At 44.9% G+C, this 17,872-nt stretch overlaps 1 protein-coding gene across 2 annotated transcripts; it reads left to right on the top strand.

Moving 5' to 3' along the window:
• Positions 1–1,127: 1,127 nt before the first annotated feature.
• Positions 1,128–17,779, top strand: ORC2 (origin recognition complex subunit 2). 2 transcript variants are annotated; one of them, XM_080400576.1, is made up of 16 exons: positions 1,138–1,535; positions 2,041–2,184; positions 2,478–2,564; positions 3,886–3,975; positions 4,745–4,776; positions 6,017–6,074; positions 6,950–7,134; positions 7,750–7,848; positions 9,459–9,568; positions 11,078–11,210; positions 11,627–11,723; positions 13,873–14,019; positions 14,605–14,776; positions 15,110–15,171; positions 15,883–16,001; positions 16,640–17,779. In XM_080400576.1, the coding sequence occupies exons 1-16, from the start codon at positions 1,445–1,447 to the stop codon at positions 16,724–16,726; spliced, it is 1,713 nt and encodes a 570-aa protein (XP_080256702.1). In that variant the 5' UTR covers positions 1,138–1,444; the 3' UTR covers positions 16,727–17,779. The 2 variants fall into 2 exon arrangements, with proteins under 2 accessions (XP_080256703.1, XP_080256702.1); XM_080400577.1 differs by lacking the exon at positions 2,041–2,184 and having other exon boundaries at positions 1,128–1,535.
• The last annotated feature ends 93 nt before the right edge of the window (positions 17,780–17,872 follow it).

A 17,872-nucleotide genomic window follows, 5' to 3' on the forward strand; every position in this document is an offset into this window, starting at 1 on the left:
CAGATAGTGAACACTTCTGGGATAGCTATTGCTAGCTGGTTATTTATGGGAAAAGTACCGCATGATTGAATAAAATGGAGTCATTTAGTATTGCTTCCGTATTGAAGATTCCAGGAAAAAGCTAATAAAGGTTTTTAATTATAAAATCAGATGCTCTTAAAACATCCTAGATTTACTATGGTAGCTTTTATTTGCTATTAAAAAAAACCCACAACAAACCCCAACAACTAAATTGAGGTACTCCATGCTGCATTTTTTAAAATTTGTGGTTCCTGTACTTTACAATGAATTTTTTGATCAGTTTTCGTCCTTGTAAGAATACAGGATATGCCGTCAGTTTTACTAGCAAAAAGAAACACTCCGCAACGGTCGAGAGATTATTTTCTTACTTTTTTCTGTCATACCAGGTTTGTTTCTCTGAACTAAGGTTTCTGAGGATTTTCACTGCGCCAGCATTGTGTGCCGTTACCCCTGCCGCCGGAGGAGCGCCGGCGGCGAGCGGCCCGCCGCGGGGGCCGGCCCCGGGGGGGGGTAAGGGGCGGCGGCCCGCGCGCTGCCGCGGGGGGTCCGCCCTGGGGGCGGAGGCGGCAGGTGCTGGAGGTGGCGTTACTGGTGCATGTAAGCCATTAGCTGGACCGTCTTGCCGAGCTGGTTAACGCTGTTGACTTGTTGAAATGTGAAATGTAGTTACTATTGACTCTGTAAATACCTGCCAGAGATGAAAGATGATTATTTTAAATCGTTGTAAATAGAGATGTATAAAACTCGACACAATCTGCAATGCAGAAGAAAGAATATAAATATATAAAGATGTTAAATAAATATTGTGCTGTTTCTAAACAGAAAAGCAAATCACCGAGTTTGGTTTTGGGGGTTGTTTTACACGCTGCCTTACATCGTTGGGGCGTGCAAGGCGCGGCGCAGCGTCGGGGTGCGTGGGCGGGAGGCGGGGGTAGCGCGAGGGGCGGGGCGGGGCGGGCGGCTCCGGCGCGGTGCTCGCGGCGGCCTAGTGTCGCCACGGCAACCGCGGGCGCCCTCCCGGCGTGGGCGCGCCTCACTGGCAGCGGAAGTCCCGCCCCCTCGCCGCTCCCGCTTCGGGCGGTGGGGCCGAAAACAGGGTCGCGGATTGGCGGGGGTACACGTCACTCAAGGCTCCGCGTCGTCGTCGTCACCTCCTTCTCCCGCTCGCCATTGGGGAGGGCGGCGGAGATGCTCGCCTCCGGCGCGTGACCCCGCTGCCGCCCCGCGCTGGCGCAGAGGGTGCCCGGGAGCCCGCGGCTCGCGGGGTGGGGCTGTAGGAGCCCGAGGCTCGGGCCCGGGTACGCGGGGGCGGCGCGGTGAGGAGGCGGGCGGTTCCGTCAGTTCGTGCGCGCGCGCCAGCGGCAGCGCCCCCTGGCGGTGTGTGATCCGTGAGGGAGCCGCGGGCGCTGGCGGGGCGCCCGCCATGAGCCAGCCGGAGGGGAAGGTCAGCGGCGCCCTGGAGGTAAAGTTCGTCCCCGACGAGGCGGTGCTGAGCCACATTGCTGACGACGCAGGTACGGCCGGCCCGGGGCAGCGTCCGCCCCGGCGCCCCCCGCGCGGGGACCCCCTCTGCAGCGCCCGAGGCGGGCCCCGGCGGGCCGGGCCCTCGCTGGCCGCCGGCTGCCTCCCCCGAGGTGCGGCCCTGCCCCCGCCGCGGCGCGCGGTCGGTTGCGCGCGGTCTGTGCCGCTCGCTCCCCGTCGCTGCGGAGGCCGAACGCCGCCCGCCGCCGCCTGCACGCGGCTCGATGCCCGCTGCGCGGGGCGCTGCCGCTGCTCCCAGACCGCGGGAGCCGGTGCGTGTGCGCACCCTCGGCAGAACCGAGGGGCCGGCTTCGGCGGTGAGGGAGGGACGGACGGCTGTGGGGTCAGCTGGCCGTCGTTAGCGAGACACCTTTTCTCCCTTCGTGTTTGTTCAGTGATTTGCACAAATGGAACTTGGCCGCTGGATGGGGTATCTGTGTACTACTGAGATAGAAATAACGAAATGGGGGGCGGTTAAAGCTTCTATTGCCATCCCAGGTATTAAAGTACGGAAGGACAAGGCTCAACTGGCAGTCAGTGTGAAGAGATTTGCGAAGAAGCTTGAGAATATTTCAGATGACGAAGCTCAGGAGATCCTGGCAGAGGAGAACTATGTTGCTGCTCTTGGAACATGTGCCCAAGGTATTGGCGTGGGAAAACCTAACACAGCTGTCACTTCAGGAGATTCTTGCAGCGCTGAGGTTGTACAGTGTTGATGAAATTGCATCTCAGGGCTGACCGGCTCTGGCTGTGCTTGCGGTAACAGGTAGAGGAGAGAATAATGATTCTAGGGTTTCTTTGTGATGTTTATTTTCTAACACCTGCAAGATGAAGAGTGCTTTGAGCCAAATAGTGAAATGTTGCATTCCCTCTTCCTTGGGTTGGGAACATACCAGTGCTTCTCAAATAGCTACAAGTAACGCTTCTTTTCACAGATCCGGTGGGAAACGGCTCAGGTGTAAGCGGTGGGGAAGTTTACTCATTCCAGACTCCGAAATGCTCCAGCAAAATGGCAGAGCTGGGTATGTTTTCCCCTTTTTTCTTTCATTCTTGCTGTGGCTATGGTCTCTTCTTGAGTGCTCTATTAATGTGATTTGTGACTTCTGTTTATTCGAAAGATATGTTTGCAGTATTTCAGTAGCTTTTATCTGCCTCTGAATCAGCCTTCCTCAGAAACAAAGTACAGGGCTAGGACAAAGCAAAGGCTTGATGGGGGTAAGCAATACGGATAACAAACTAACATGGAAGAGAGTTTCTTAATGCTGGGAGAAAGTCTGCATGGAAGTGCCAAAGGATGGCAGATGTTTTATTTGTGTAACTTAAAAGTATGTGAGAATAGCTCATTATGGAGCAAAGAGTCAAAAAAAGGCGGTAAGTATTACCTTTGCGTGTCAGGGGATTTCTCCTTCGCAAAGTTCTGACTGTGCTTGCTAGGCTAACTGTGAATTTAGGAGAAGCAAGCAGAAAGGGGCAGTTCTGGAGAGTTCTGTTAGATGTAGTGGTTCAAATAAGAGCTCTTGAGCCCTCCTGCCTCTATGTTTTGTTTCACTCGAATGAATCTTTGTGTGCCCAGCATCATCTGAACTTCGTTAGTGTTTAGCTGTCACAGCTACTGATATATCCTACAAAGGATGATCCGAGGGAGAGGAGTCGTCCTTCTGTGTCGCTCGCTATAGAGAAATTGGTTTCTGTACCTCTTTACTTCTATGGCCTTCTGTGTCTTGGGAAGTTACGTGTTTCTTATACCTCCTTCTGCAGCAGGGTGGGTTTCGCTGGTGCTCCTTCCCACAGCTGTGATTCAGTTTGAAAACGGAGACAAGTCATACAGTGGAAGGCTGGTTTTCTTGAGGGACTTTTAGCAGGATATGGAGGTCTTCCGTATTCAGATCAGTGATTCCACTTCAGCTTGTGCTGTTAAGTAGTAAAAAGAGGTAAATAGAATACCAAAACACACCTCCTGGGGAACTGGTGTGTTTGCTATACCTGATGCTCTACTATGTCCACTTGAGCAATTTTAAAGGACTAAGTGAGCATGACCAACCATTGCTCTGATTTGAAGAAGTGTTCTCCCAGGAAGCAAAGCGTGCTCTGCCATTGCCTCAGCTATACTTGTAAAATGAATTAACTGAGGAGTTCAGGCTTTGAAAACTTTATTGAGGAATACATTCACCATTAGAGTTAGAAAAAAAAAATGGAAGTGTCTGGTCCACTTCCTGAAATAGCTAGGAAATTAATACTTAGTGTTTCAGGTGCATGGCTCCGTGGCTGGCTAGCCAGAGCTGGATGTTTTATACCTGATATATGAAACTTCTTCCCTTGTTCCCTTGACCCTATTTCCGACAGCCTCTGAATTAGCCCAGACACCAGGACAGAGTGTTGCACCTGATCACTTCAAGTGCCCTGAGAAGACAGCCAAAACTCCTCAAAGCAGCAGTAAGTCCTGTGATGCTTTGGGGAACTGAAGCTGAGTGAATGGCAGGGCGTTATGTTTCTATTTGGGTGGTGGAGTGGATGCTTGAGTGCCTGCTTCTGTCATGCTTCAGTATTCTAGTCAGCTTAACCTTGTAGACTGAACTGCTTTGTGTGCATGGCCTCTGGTTTGCCTGGCATGAGATCTTTTATTCTGCCCAGCAACAGATGAGAAAACAGGAACTTTCCTGTTTTCCTCCGTGATTTCCTCCGCGCTCAATGGAAGTGCTTGCACTTGAGAGAGTTATGAGCTGGGATGATGTGCTGAGCAGCACCAAATGGATAGGATTGTGTGGATGTTCGTGTGTAAATTCAGGCTATTTATATAATAATATTCAAGCACCCAATGCTGTAGGGAGAAATACAGGTGGGAGGAGTCAATGCAGGTCAACATTGGCAAGAGCATGCTACTCTGCACTTCAGCAATGGTCAGATGTGCTCAGGGAGAGGGTGTTAGCTCATTTTTTCAGCCTTTTCCCTCCTGCTGATGGCCTCCCAAAGCTGTGACCAGAATTAAAAGCTGCCTTTTGTGGCAATGACATCGACTGTCATTGTGCTCTCCTTGCCTACCTGTGCAAAACTAGAGGCTTCCCTCATAGGATTAACATCCAGGGAGTTGTTATTCTAGTGCAGTGTACCTTTGAATAGTGAATGCCTGTTTTTCTAGTGGAACATCTTGTGCCACTGTTGAAAATGTGCAGTAATTTGAACGATGCTTTTTCTTGCTTTGCAGAACGCTCAGGTTCAAACAAAGTGCAGCAGAGGGTAAGTAATGTCTCTGCTTTGCTTGGGAGTTTTTTGACACATCCACACGCACCCACCCCCCACTTTTAAAACTTGGAACTAGCCATTAACTACAGTTCTGGAAAGGAAGGACCTTGAAAAGCCTCATTTGCAATACATATGTCTCTCCTAATCTGACCAGGCAGGAGTAAATCAAGTGAGAACCAGAGCTACCATTAATCAAGCCTGTGGGATTTAGAGTCAGTGGGCAAATAGTGGGTTTGACAGCTTAATTAGCACAGGTGGAGACTAATTCTGTGCATCACACAAATCAGTTAAACTCATAGCTTTCTGTGTCTCATCGAAGGAGGAAACAGCCTTAATCATAAGGAGTGCTGTTAGAACAGGAATTCAAGAACTGTGTGCTGGTTGGTTTTTTACTTTAGCATTGGCTTGTAAAAAATAATCTGTGATAATGGGGGGTTGTAACTTGATGTTGTCTCTTGTGATGCTACAGAGAGATACAGTCCAGAATTGCCAGTTGTGGTGGTTATAAAGGGGGTGCTGTGAAACAGTTGGCTTTCTAAAACCCATGAAAAGCCATTTCATACTAGAAATGTGTGCACAGCTTTTCCAGGATGAGGTATGCCTGTAAGAGATGCTGTTTGGGGATGCTGTGTTCACTCCTTGATGATTTCACATCTCTTTTGGCAGGATTAACAAAAGTGTTTCCCAAGTATTGCAGACTTGATCTGGTGTCCAAGTCAGGTGTGTGCCTTACACATATGTAAGGAAGATATGCCAGTACAGCTTGATGAGCCCAGGCAGCTTGGGTTCCCTTTGCTGTACTTATTCTGAGTGGTCTTCTGTCATTCCAGTAGTTGTTCTTATAGCAAACTTCCAAATTGCTTTGAGTAGACAGTGTGATGTGGAAGATGACTGCTCTGGGGAGCCAAAGCATTTTCAGTTTGTCATTGCTTCAGTTTGACTCTTCCTGAGTGGCCAAGATTGGCATCTTGTTTGGAGATTTCATGATTTTCTACCCTCCCTCTCGGGATATTAGTTGAAAGAATTAAGCCCCTTTTGGAACTTGATCCTGCCCCCCTCTACCTCTAAAAGGCAAAACAAGAGGTCTCCATGCTTACTGCCTCTGCTTTCCCAGTTTCTTATGGCTGAAAGAGCTTGGAAATGTAACCTGATTCTACTTTTTGCTTGGCAGAAGGCTGTTTTGAGGATATATGTGTTTCTTCTTCTAATGTATGTTTTTTCTTTGCTGTTACAGAGTAAAAAGAAAGAATTTCTGTCTACCACACCTTACAGACTCAGAAAGAGGCTAGCAGGTAAAGGTCAACCTTTGCAGTCAGCTTCCACAGTCAGTGAGACACTGTGTTCAGGGGAGAGTGTTTCTGCTGGTGGGCTTCTGCCTGTAGTAGGCAATCTGACTGAAGTAATCTGATTCATCCTGCAGAGTGCAGAAATGTCCTTAGGTCTGTGTAGTCCTTTTCCCTACAACAGATTGCTGCTTATGTAAGGAGTGGGAGGGTTAGAAGCACCAAGTTGTTAAACTTCAGTAACGTGATCAAAAGAGACAAAACTTTCAGTAATCTTAACCTATACTGACACTTAAGTCTGGCCCAATTGCTTGAACCAAGGCATAAAACTTTTTGATGATGGCTGGGACATTCATGGTAAAGTATTTCCAATAACTGGTTGGCTCACGTCGAATGCAGATCAGTGTATGGCATTTTGTGTTCTGTTTCTTCTTTTGTGTTGAGACACTGAGACTGAGCCAGATTCTGTCTGTGCTTTTCAATCAACATTGCTAACAGAAGTCTTACAAAACCTTTTTTTGCAGTATGACCGAAAAGATACTTGGCTTGCACAATTGGTGTTTGGGAAAACTGACATAGAGATGCTAAGAGAAATAGGGAATTCCACTGTCCATTTTTAGTCACTTTTTATGGTAGGATGTGTTTCTTAGTTGGTATCAAGGAGCAAGCTTTATTAAACTGTAATTCCTGAGCCTAGAACTGGGAAAGGAATAGCTATGTGTGTCTGTGGTCCTCTTAAGCATTGATTTTACTTTTCTGTGAGATACATTTAGGAATCATATGCTTGAAAAACATCTAGAGAATGTATGTGAGAGAGCAAGATGGTGCAAAATGTGTTCTGTAGAAGGTGTGGTTACTAGCTTAACCTTAAATTTACGCTCTAGCTCCAGATTCCTGTTTAGAAAGTGAGAGTGAATATTCTGCTTCCTGCTCAGAGGAGGATGATGAGGAAGACCAGAAAGAAGTCAGCACTGTTTTATCAGGTCAAAAGACCCCAGCCAAAGCTACAGCTGCAGCTACATCTCCTCCCAGAAACGCCCTAGCCAAAAAAATTAAGGAGGAAAAGATGGTGAGTGTGCAGAAAATACACCCCTGAGCTAGCAAGAATGACGGGATACATCGTGACAGTAGGTTGTCACTGACCACACCTAACTATGGGGAAAATCTGCTAGACTCATTTCAAATCAAACCAGCTGGCTTGGCTTTTGCTGTACCTCGGGGCAATTCCTGTTGGACAGGCGTCATGTGGGCTAATCCAGTCTGTGTCCTCAGCAGCTCCAGAAATTCTAAGATGTCCATGAAGCAGGAGACCTGGTACTGAGAAAGGATGAAGAAATTGACTCCTGTAGCACCAAAAGAGGCATGCACTCTCCGTCTTGGTGTTCAGCTGCATTGTCTGGTTTCCTTCCAGCACCAGGGATCCCTGCACCCCCTTAGAATTATTGCTATGTTTTGCTCTCTCAGAATCTCTTTTCTGTCTCCTGTCTTAAGGAAAGAACCATTTGACTAGGTTAACTTTGGCAGAATGCTTCTGTAGAAGCCATTTTTGCAAATATCTTCTGACTTTTGTTGAGCCTTGCTCTATGTCTCATATCAGCCATCTTCAGATATGTTTGTGGGTGCAAAGGGAGAGGGGTAACTGGACAGCAGGAGGAGTGTGGCTGATCTTGCTGTCCCTTTTTAGAGCAGTCTGGTGGAGGAATACTTTGAAGCTCACAGTAGTTCCAAGGTGCTCACTTCGAACCGAACACTGCAGAAGTTGCAGACAAGAAGACTGAATCAGGTACGCCTCACAGTGAAGTACACAACTCTTGGAGTTTTTGATTCTTTGATGAAGAAATTTTCTTCAAAATTTCCTGATGTTGTTATTTTCACTTTCTTTCTGTTGATTACATACTTGGTGGCGATGCTGATTTAGGTAGCATTTTGAGCATTACGTTTTCTGCTGCTCTGAGCAGGGACAGTGCCCAGTTGTTTGAACCTCCAACAGTAGGGAAAATGCAGGGAGAAGGTACCATCAGGTAAGCAGATTGTTGAAAGCTGCAGTTACCAGAACAGGTTGAAGTTTGCTTTTGGGGGAGGAAAAGAGGGAGAAGTCGAGTTGTAGAGACCTGCCTTAAAAAATTACCACCAAACCAGCATTTTTGTCAAAGAAAGGCTTAGGGGAATTACAAGCTGTCTTGGCTATTTATGTGTACAGGAAATAGAGAGAGCCCTTTTCATCTGAGCATTACTGGGTCAAGCCACGTGCAGGACTAGGACAGCTCTAAATGTTGTCACCTAGTTTGTGAAATGCACTTTGTCCTCGGAGACAGGAGTGGTCTAATTGTGGTGATCATATTTGGGTTTTTTCCTGTATACCTTTTCTAGAAGACAGTTCAAAGTGAGCAGTTGCACCCTCCAGAGACATGTACACAAGGACAGGTGCTGGGGAAGCATGTAAAATACTTGGAGCTCTCATGTCTATCACTGCTTTTTGCACCCATCTGTGTTTTGAAAGGTGGCGTATATGCAGATTGCCTGATGCCTGCTGTTGTCTGGAATTGCTACCCAGAGAAACATCTGGATTCTTAACAAGTTCTTTCATAACAGCTCTGGAAGGAAATCAAGGCTTTCAGTATTAAATCTACTGCTGGCTCCAAAGAAATGTTGTCTCTTGGTGCTTTATGTTTGTCTGATACATTGCAGTTGCCTGTGTTCTTTCCAGAGTAAACTGTCATCTTCTGCAAGGGAGTGGAAAGCAAAGCTGTTAAAATTGAAGAGCAAGGGAGGCCAGTGTAGACGTGATGCCATTTGTCATGCATTACTGTGCAGCTTAAACATCGACATCCCAGCATATCTTTAAAGCTGAATTAATCTTCTGATTCTTGATGCTTTTGAAATACTACTACATTTAGGTGTCAGCTGCAAATTACTTCTTTTCTGCTGTATTTCTTTTTTAAGATGATGCTTGTGAGCATTCTTTTGCAGTGACAAACACCTGAGCCATTGCTAAGCACGGTGATTGCAGCACTTGCTCCTGTGAGCCGGGCTGTGATGTTGGTATCTTCCTGGTACCGTGCTTGGTGCTGTGTAAGCTCTTAGTGTGTTTGTTTTTTCAGTAGTGGTTTTCCCATACTCGGCAGGAAGAGATAAAACACAGTGTGATGCCATTTCTAGCCCTAGTCTGGCTGCAGTTGCCCATAACAAGGTTACTTAATCTCTGCTTTTTTCTCCAGTAGCAAAACTGTGCTTAGAGGGGTCTTTGTGGGAAAAAAAACACAAATTGAGTGCACCAGCAGTGAAATCTATTCTGCTTCCTAGCTGGAGAGCATACTAGAGCGATATTTGTAAGGACTCCAGGTGAACGTCTTGCTTTTTCTCAGCTGTTCTCTTATCTCTTTCTCAACACAGAAAACACTGCATGACCTTTTGAAAAAAGCTCCCCTTGCCTATGCTGCTGAAATGAAAAAGCTAAGCCAGCAACATGAATCCCTGTTTTCCAAGTGGATGCTGCAATTACAGTAAGTATCCAATGAGAATCATTGAAGAAGCCTAGTAAACAGACACTACCCTCATGTCCACAACATCATGTTAAGGAGCGACTTTGTTTTTTTCCTTTGGTCAATCACTTAAGTTTAAAATTAGGTGGCATTAATTTAGCGCAATGTTTCCTGTGCATCAAATCATACCTGGCTGACCGTGAACTGAATGCCTGCAGTGAGATGAAGTTGCATTCTGCCTGGCTAGTTTTTCTGTGCCTATGCAAACCAAGCTAGAAGGGCAGTCGCAAACAGGGAACATGAATAACAAGAAAACGGGGAATGTGAACGATGAGAATGTCCTTTGTCTTTTGTGAACAATCTGTTTTGCTTACAGCAGTGTAGTTGGCAGTGAGTAGCCCACCGCCAATTTCTTCAGTATGTGGCTATCGCCAGTGTCGTAGCTGTTAACTTTGAATGCCTACAGTACCTAATGACCTAGGCAGGAAGAAACCTTACTGCTGTTGGAAACGTTAGCAGTATAACTTTTATTGGGGTTTGTGTGTATCTTCGTAGAAAGGAGAAAAGAGTAAGCATCCAGGAGAGCAAATGGGGAACTGTAGAGAGCTGCAAGATTCTGAAGTGCCTTAGAGAAGGCAGGCCACCAACTCTGAAGTTAAGTGTAGATGTTGATGATGAGAAAGGCCCTCCGAGGCTTTGCGAGGGAGTGGAATATAAAGAAATTTCTGGTCCATGGAGCGTGACAGAGTATATGAAAAAGACATCAGCTTTGCAAGTTGAAGAGCTGCAAGAGGAGTTATCTGTGACCCAGTGATGTGGGCAAGTGGTTAGAGATGTATGTGGCAGGGCAGAAGGAACAAATCTGTAGGCGACTGAAGTCAGTGACAGTTCTTGAACACCTTACCCTTGCCCAGTGCTATTTGGGTGACCTGACATTCTTCTTTCTGGTCAAGATGATGCTTTTCTTGCTTCTCAAAAATAAAGCTTTGTGATTCCCTACCATGTTCTCTTTATGCTTTCCTGCCTCTTTCTCTGTGCAACAATTAGGATAAGAAAGAGACATGAGAATAATTTTTGTTTTGAAATTGTGCCTGTGGATCAGAGTACAAAACCACTGTGAAGGCTTACTTCTTTTTTTTTCCTTTTAAATGCTTTGACCCATGGTAAACATTTAATCTAGTCACTGGTGAGGGGGTGAACATGAACGCTGGCTACTCTTCATTATCTGAAGTTGCAGATCTAGTCTCGTATTCTTGGACTACACCGTTTTTGTCCCTAGATGTTTTACTAAATTCATGGGCCTCCAGGCTGCTAAAACGCTTTTACTAGGATGCATGTGCTACATCCATATTTCAGATTCCTTGCGGCTAACCTTATTTGTCAGCTGTGAGCTGAAAGTAAGCCTGGTATTGATGAAACATGAAATTTTTACAGGCAAGATGGCAGTGGATCGTTTTGCTTAATGAATGTATGAACACAAAAAGGGAGTTACACTGAATCATAAAAGTACATTTGCTCACTTTTCTGCAGCTTGGGTTTCAATATCATTCTTTATGGACTGGGTTCAAAGCGTGATTTGTTAGAGAAGTTTCGTACCTCTGTGCTCCAGGATTCTGCTCACCTTGTGGTTAATGGATACTTCCCCAGCATCACTGTGAGATCTGTAAGTGTGGGGAAAAAAGCTTATGGGTTTATCTAATCATTCTGCACTACAGATACCTCTGAATTCTTTCAGTGCAAAATGTTAAGGAAACCTGCCACATCCTATAGCAGCAGATTCTTGAATGAAGAGCAGTTCCTATCTCTCCTTTAAAAGTTTAAATAAATTAGCCCGTGTATTTTCAAAGGGATTGCAGTAATTCCCATTGCTAATAGATACAGTCTAAAGCCTTATTTGTTATTTTATGTCACTGTTTTGAAAAAGGGTAGAAATTTTTGGTTTGTGTTGACTGTTTTGGGGATTTGATGGTAAAAATCAGTTAACTCCCTCATGACAGCCAAGGGTTCAGTTTCAGATTTTCTGCACTAGGTCCTTCAGTGCCAGAGCCCCTCAGAAGGGTCTGCTGTCTTCTTTTTCAGATTCTCAACTCCATCACAGAGGAGGTACTGGACCATATAGGGAGCTTCCGCAGCCCCCTTGGCCAACTTGAATTCATCCATAAAAGGTTTAAAGAAGGTAAAACGACTAACTTTACACATAAAAACATTAGAGTCCACTTACTGTTAGGAGAGCCTGGACATAATCTTTCCTCATAGCTTTCATGTGTGCAGTTAGTTTCATAGTTTATTATACTAGTGTACTTTCTTGCTTGTAATTTATACCACATATGAAAATATATATATGCACTAGGAATATATGTGTACGTGATCCCAAGCTGTTAACCTCAGTCACTATTTCACACACTAGAAGGAGACGGAGGAAGACATGAGTGTTCTAACAAGACAGAGGTTCCTGAACCTTTTGGCAAACTGAAATGCTCCTCTCTCTTGCACTTAGCATAGTGCTTTTGGACTTTTTTCACATGGTGTTTCTGTAGCCATGCATTCCCTGGAAGACAGCATAGGTAAACTCCAGCTGTATGCGGGATGGTTCTTAGTGGCTCCTTGAGGACCTGATACAAACCTCACTGAAATCAACAGAACAAAGAACTCTCGAACGATTTGGCATGACAGTTGCTGACAGATTCCAAGTCCTTTAAGCTCCTCCTGGAAGATCATGGCCTGAGGATGTTTCCATAAATTTCAGTATAGGCTGGATTAAGGCTTAAATGTACATGGTTCAGTGAAATGGCCGTTTAAACTTAATGTATGTGTAGAAGAATGGCTGCAGAAGCGTGGCCTTAGAATCTCTGAAGATCTGCACAATGCAGGCCTGGTATTAGAATAGGCCTGTAATCAGAATTGTACTGAAGTTGCTGTGCTGAAGTTAACAAGAAAGGTAGCCTTGAGCTATTCTTGAATCCTGAGACCAAGTAATTATGTTGTGCCAACAGGCCGTGGATGTAACAAGCTACAGCTGCTGGGAAAGCAGGTGCAGGGCCAAGAAAGATAGGGACCGGTATGGGAAAATAGGGAGTAACAAACTACAAGGCTGAAGCGCAGCAACATAATTAGCTACATGGATAGAATGCTTATTTTAGTCATGATAATTAGGGATGTGAGAGCCGCGCATGTTTAGAGACTAATAACCAATTATATTTCTGCTTTATGAAGATGCATGTGTATCGGTTCTATATAAGTAGTGTTAGAAACTAAGAGCAAGATGCATAACTCGTATTGAGCGTCTTGATATATGCACATACGTTAGGACGAAATAAAGGACAGCAGTGTCAAACAAGCAGGTTAGAACTGGGTTCAAAAGCAAAATTAAGCAGGTGTGTGTGGCACATGGAATGCTTGCTGGATTCTTTTTGAATATCCCTTTACCACTTGTGTAACTGTACACAAATTGCCACAGAATCTTAATTGTGCATGGCATTGGTGTTTATGTTCTGTTTTCCATCATTACCTTATGAGTGTTTCTGGTGTGAATAAATCAAAAAGACGGATTAACGGCTGTACCCACCTGAATCTACACAAATCAGTCTTGCGTAGTATAGCTGATCTGACTGGGAGTCTGAAGAACCTCTGGTTTCCATTGGCAGCCAAGTATGTATTCATTCATTCGCACAAAAACTGGCTACCATTCCAGATTTGTTTTTGGATTCAGGAAATAGCTGTTCCAAGGGATAAGTAGAGCAGCACCGAGTTAGCTGGAAATTTTAACATCTACCATTTGCATTATCCAAGCTAAGTCTTCGTAACTTCCTTTGAGGAATGAGTGGGAAAGATTTCCAATGAAGTTAGTATGCGTTGGATCCAACCCTGAATAGAAAATGCATTTTCATTGTGTGAGGAGGAACTTAAGGATCTTAGTCATGTAACTGAAAAGAAGCTGAACAAACTGTTTAGATTTTCATCCTAAAATACGTTTCAGTGACCTTGAATTGCAGGACTAAAAGTCATAGCTAAAATGGCAATTCCTGGTAAAGCTATGAGCAAGTGGACAGTGGATTACAAGAGAAAAGCTTAAACTGCAAAAAGAACTGTAACTGTGATGAGAAATGCAATATAGTGAATTGAGAAAAAGCCTTTCAGGTGCTCAGAAACACTTAAGTGTGGGATAGACATCAAAGTAAGCTGTACAGGGAAAGTGATTTGATACTGGAGTGATTAATATGGGGCTTGATGGAATAGACTTGTTCTAGGCTGCACTGGGAATGGAAAACCACTTTGTGTGCAGTTTCTTTGATTGGTTCTCTGCTGTTTTTTTTCTGATCTTGCAGATGCATCTTTAGAGCTCTATGTGCTGATTCATAACCTGGACAGCCAGATGTTGAGAGGAGAAAGAAGTCAGCAGATCCTTGCACAGTTATCCTCTCTGCCTGGTGTTTACCTCATTGCTTCTATCGATCACATCAATGCTCCTCTCAGTGAGTCCCCTTGGGCCTGATGTAGCAAAGAGAGAAGAATCTGTGTTTTACTTTGGGCTGCTGAGCATGTTTCATAAGCTCATGTATTAGTACCGTTACTGTGCAAAGCAGATCTGGTAATGTGTGTGTGGTGGTAGCAGCTAGAAGGCCCAGCTGGAGCTCTGGCTGTGTTGAACCAAAACTGAGAACTACCAGTCACTGATCATAATATACAAATAGACTCCAAGCTTCTGGCACCCTTCGATTTAGGGGCTTACTGAAGTGGAGATTGAATGTTATGTCTGTCATTGCATCTAAACGGTTCTGTTTATTAGCCAGAAATGCTTTGCACACAACTGACTCTGGAAGGATTTAGAGTATATCCATGAAGCTGGTATGAAAAAGGGATGCATGTAAATGTTTTGTTGCACAGAATTTGTCTTCCTTGAACTGCAAGTATGTGGCTGTATGTACTGTGAATTTCACAAGCGTATCTTGTTTCCCCAATCCTACAGTAGAACTAAGCACATTTTAATGTTGGTTATTTAACACCTTAGAAGAGCTGAATCTCCCAATTCTGTCTGCTCTTCTTTTCCCTCTGTCTAGTGTGGGATCAGGCAAAGCTAAGGCTCTACAACTGGCTTTGGTATGAAACAACCACATTTAATCCTTACGTGGAAGAAACATCTTATGAGAACTCACTTTTAGGACAACAGTCTGGATCTTTGGCTTTGAGCTCCCTAACGCATGTCCTGCGCAGTCTCACTCTCAATGCTAGGTAAGACTGTTAAAACTTCATAGCAGCACTTGCTGAGGATCCAGTTCTTAATGGGTTACTCTGGTCTACACCTAGCAGGAAGCAATTCCTGTTTTCTGACAACAGTGTTCAAGATGGAGATGGTAGGACCTGGATTCCAATTGATTGGTTACTTGAAATTAACAGTGTTTGGATAGCAAGCCTTGTCCAGTGATGAGATTCACGACCGGAACTTTGTGCTTGAGGGAAAAATCAATACTTCCTAATGGTGGGGGGGGTTCAGTTTTGGGTTTGGTTTGTTTTCTGTTTCTTTTTTTCCTGTTCATTTTCCCCTGTCTTCCTCCTCTCGCTTAGGGGGATATTCAGACTGCTTGCTCGGTACCAGCTGGAGAACAAGGACAACACATCTTATCCAGGTATGTACCTACTTTTTCTCATCTGTGTGGGGTGTTTGCCATTGCCAGCTTGGTCACAGCAGCACTGGCTTCAGTAGCATGGACTGTCTTTCTAGAGGTACTGTCTGACGGACAGGAAGTCAATAGGCAGGCTGGTTCTGAAGGACCTCGCCTTCCTGTTGTCTCCTTTGATGTTTAGACGTGACTGACACCATTCATGGGGGACTGCGGAGTTAAAAAATTAAAATAAGGAAGAATATGAATTTTCATGACTAGCACTTAAAGGACCAGGGAAAGACAGGAGATTCTGTTCCCATGCTGCTCCCAAGTGACTTCTGATGTGTCCCTGCTGTCTAGGATATGTGTGGAATATCCTGTCACTGTCTCTAAACAGGTGTTGCAGGGGGTATGAATAACATGTTAATGGTAAAGAAAGTTGGAAGTAAGATAGAGGAGTTAGAAATTGAGAGGAACCATGCTGGGAAGTGCATTTAAAGTGCTATTGAAATTCCGTTAGGCAAACAGGGTGAGTGGAATGTTAATTCAGCTGTTTGGCATTAATTACTGAAATATTAGCTTGGCTGTGTACTTGAAAGAAGTGATGTTACTGTAGCCACTGTGGTCTAAGCCAAAGCAAGGTTTGTAGGTGGAGATGATACATGTTGTTAGACCTGGAAAAATCTGACAATCTTACCACTTCTCTTTCTTGCTCTCACCTTTTCCTATGCCCAGGGCTGTCTTTCCAAGACTTCTACCAGCAGTGTCGAGAGGCTTTCCTTGTGAACAGTGACTTGACACTCAGGGCACAGCTGACAGAATTCAGGGACCACAAGCTCATCCGGACCAAGCGGGTGAGTTGGGGGAAGAAGGTAATTCTGGGTATTAGCCACCTTAAACAAAAAAGATGCTTACTTGCTGCTAAGTATCCCCAAGACTCACAGCTCACAGGAAGGCTGTGTTGGTTGAAGCACCTAGAAACTAGCAAGAGGCTGAAATTCTGTTAATTGCAGGTCTTTCCATGCCTCTGATTTCTCAACACCCTTTACGTGCATAGGGGGCTGTAAAAACGCAGTGTGCTTTGGTCACTCTGCAACCTGCAGGTCTCTTCTTCCTGAAGACCTTGAGAAGTAACAGACTCTGGAGCCTGCCAGTCTGCTTCCAGTAGTCACCTGTGTTTGCACAAGTGCAGAATGCAGGCCAAGCCCTAATAATGCAGTATGGTAGCAGATAGGGGAGCACTGTGCTGAGGAGCTGTGTGGTGTCAGACTAGCATAGCCCACCAGAAGACTTCACATACACTGACTCTTCTTGGTATTTGTGCATTTCGTGTTGCTCTAGTGAAATATTCCTGGTTTTTGGCAATGTAGTCCTTCTGAATGCCAGCCAGCTCTCACCCAGACCGCAAATGTTAGCACTGCAGTGCTGTCTAGTGGCTTGCGTTGCACTGTGCTCTGGTGTTAACAGAATGTGTATGCGTGTCTGTCCTCAGGGAGCTGATGGTGTGGAATACTTATTCATTCCTGTAGATGACAGTACCTTGACCGACTTCTTGGAGAAAGAGGATGAAGATGTATAACGTGTCTCTGTTCTCAAAGCGTCTACAGCAACTGCTCTCAAGGGCTGCTGGAGAGGGGCCTATGCTCAGATCTCTTTCCCTCCAGCCCCAAGGCTGCTGGACTACTTACTGAAATGTAACAATGGTAATGAATGATGCTCATTGTTCAGCTGCTTCAGGTAGTTTGGAATGATGACTTCTGTAAGCGAGGCATCTGTTGCTCTGTAGTCAGGTTTGTCTGCTTTGTTTCTTAGCTCAGATGCTGCCTTCTTCATAATCTATGCAGCCAACCTTAAAAGCCAGAAAACCAAACTTGGTAAGATCGTGCCTTCTGCTCTCTGCCCCACCAGACATGACAGTTTGATTGGAGCAGTTTACTTGGGAAGTGCAAATCACTAGATGGTCAGAGCTTTAGTTTGTACTTGTGGTGCAGCTTTTCTCAGCTGAGTGCTTTCCAGTACTCCTCTGCCAGTTAGACAAGACTAGCTTCCAGTGTATGAAGAAGCCAAGATTTATAATGCTAAGAGACCTGCCTTGACTGCACGAGAGAAGAATACTAGTGGGTTTGGGATGCTGTGGGTAACTTACTAAACTCTCAGTAGAACGGAAGGACTTGCCCCAAACCCAGATCCTTTTATAACAAGATCCAGATACTCAAAACTGTGGTAGGCTCAAGTCATTACCTGTTGGTGAGGGCTTCTTTTATCTACTTTCCAAGCTGCCATCCAGGACTATGAAGAGGCTGTGAGGTTTTTTGGTTTATTTTTTTAAAAGCTTGAGTGTATATATGTATTTTTTACATCAGGAGTGTCCACTGATCCTGGAGGAGGCCTTAAATGCCACTTAATAAGCTCTTCCTTTTTTTAAGCCCTTAGAGGCTGGGAGACTGCTGAAGTGTGACAGCTTTTCTTCACTTTTTTTCTCAGGTATGTGGGGGTAAGGCCTGTAGTTCCGTCAACCGTAGTCTGCCAGCCAGACTTCAGGGACTCTGTGTCTAATGTTCGGTAGCTGTGTTACAGCTCAATGTTGTAATAGTTCAAATCAATAATAAATAAAGTACTTTATTAATTTTCATTAGCTTGTCTGGTCTTCCACAATCTTTTTATGCTATAGGAAGATAAGAGATCCTTGTGGCACTTTCATTACTATGTCAAATACCTGTACAGA

This window comes from Falco punctatus, assembly GCF_963210335.1.
Source record: "Falco punctatus genome assembly, chromosome: 8".
Classification (NCBI taxonomy): domain Eukaryota; kingdom Metazoa; phylum Chordata; class Aves; order Falconiformes; family Falconidae; genus Falco; species Falco punctatus.

Coding starts and splice junctions, on each gene's coding strand:
- ORC2 (XM_080400576.1), top strand. CDS start 1,445: ATGAGCCAGCCGGAGGGGAAGGTCAGCGGCGCCCTGGAGGTAAAGTTC. Junction 2,185..2,477: donor TCTTGGAACATGTGCCCAAG/GTATTGGCGTGG, acceptor TTCTTTTCACAG/ATCCGGTGGGAAACGGCTCA. Junction 3,976..4,744: donor CAAAACTCCTCAAAGCAGCA/GTAAGTCCTGTG, acceptor CTTGCTTTGCAG/AACGCTCAGGTTCAAACAAA.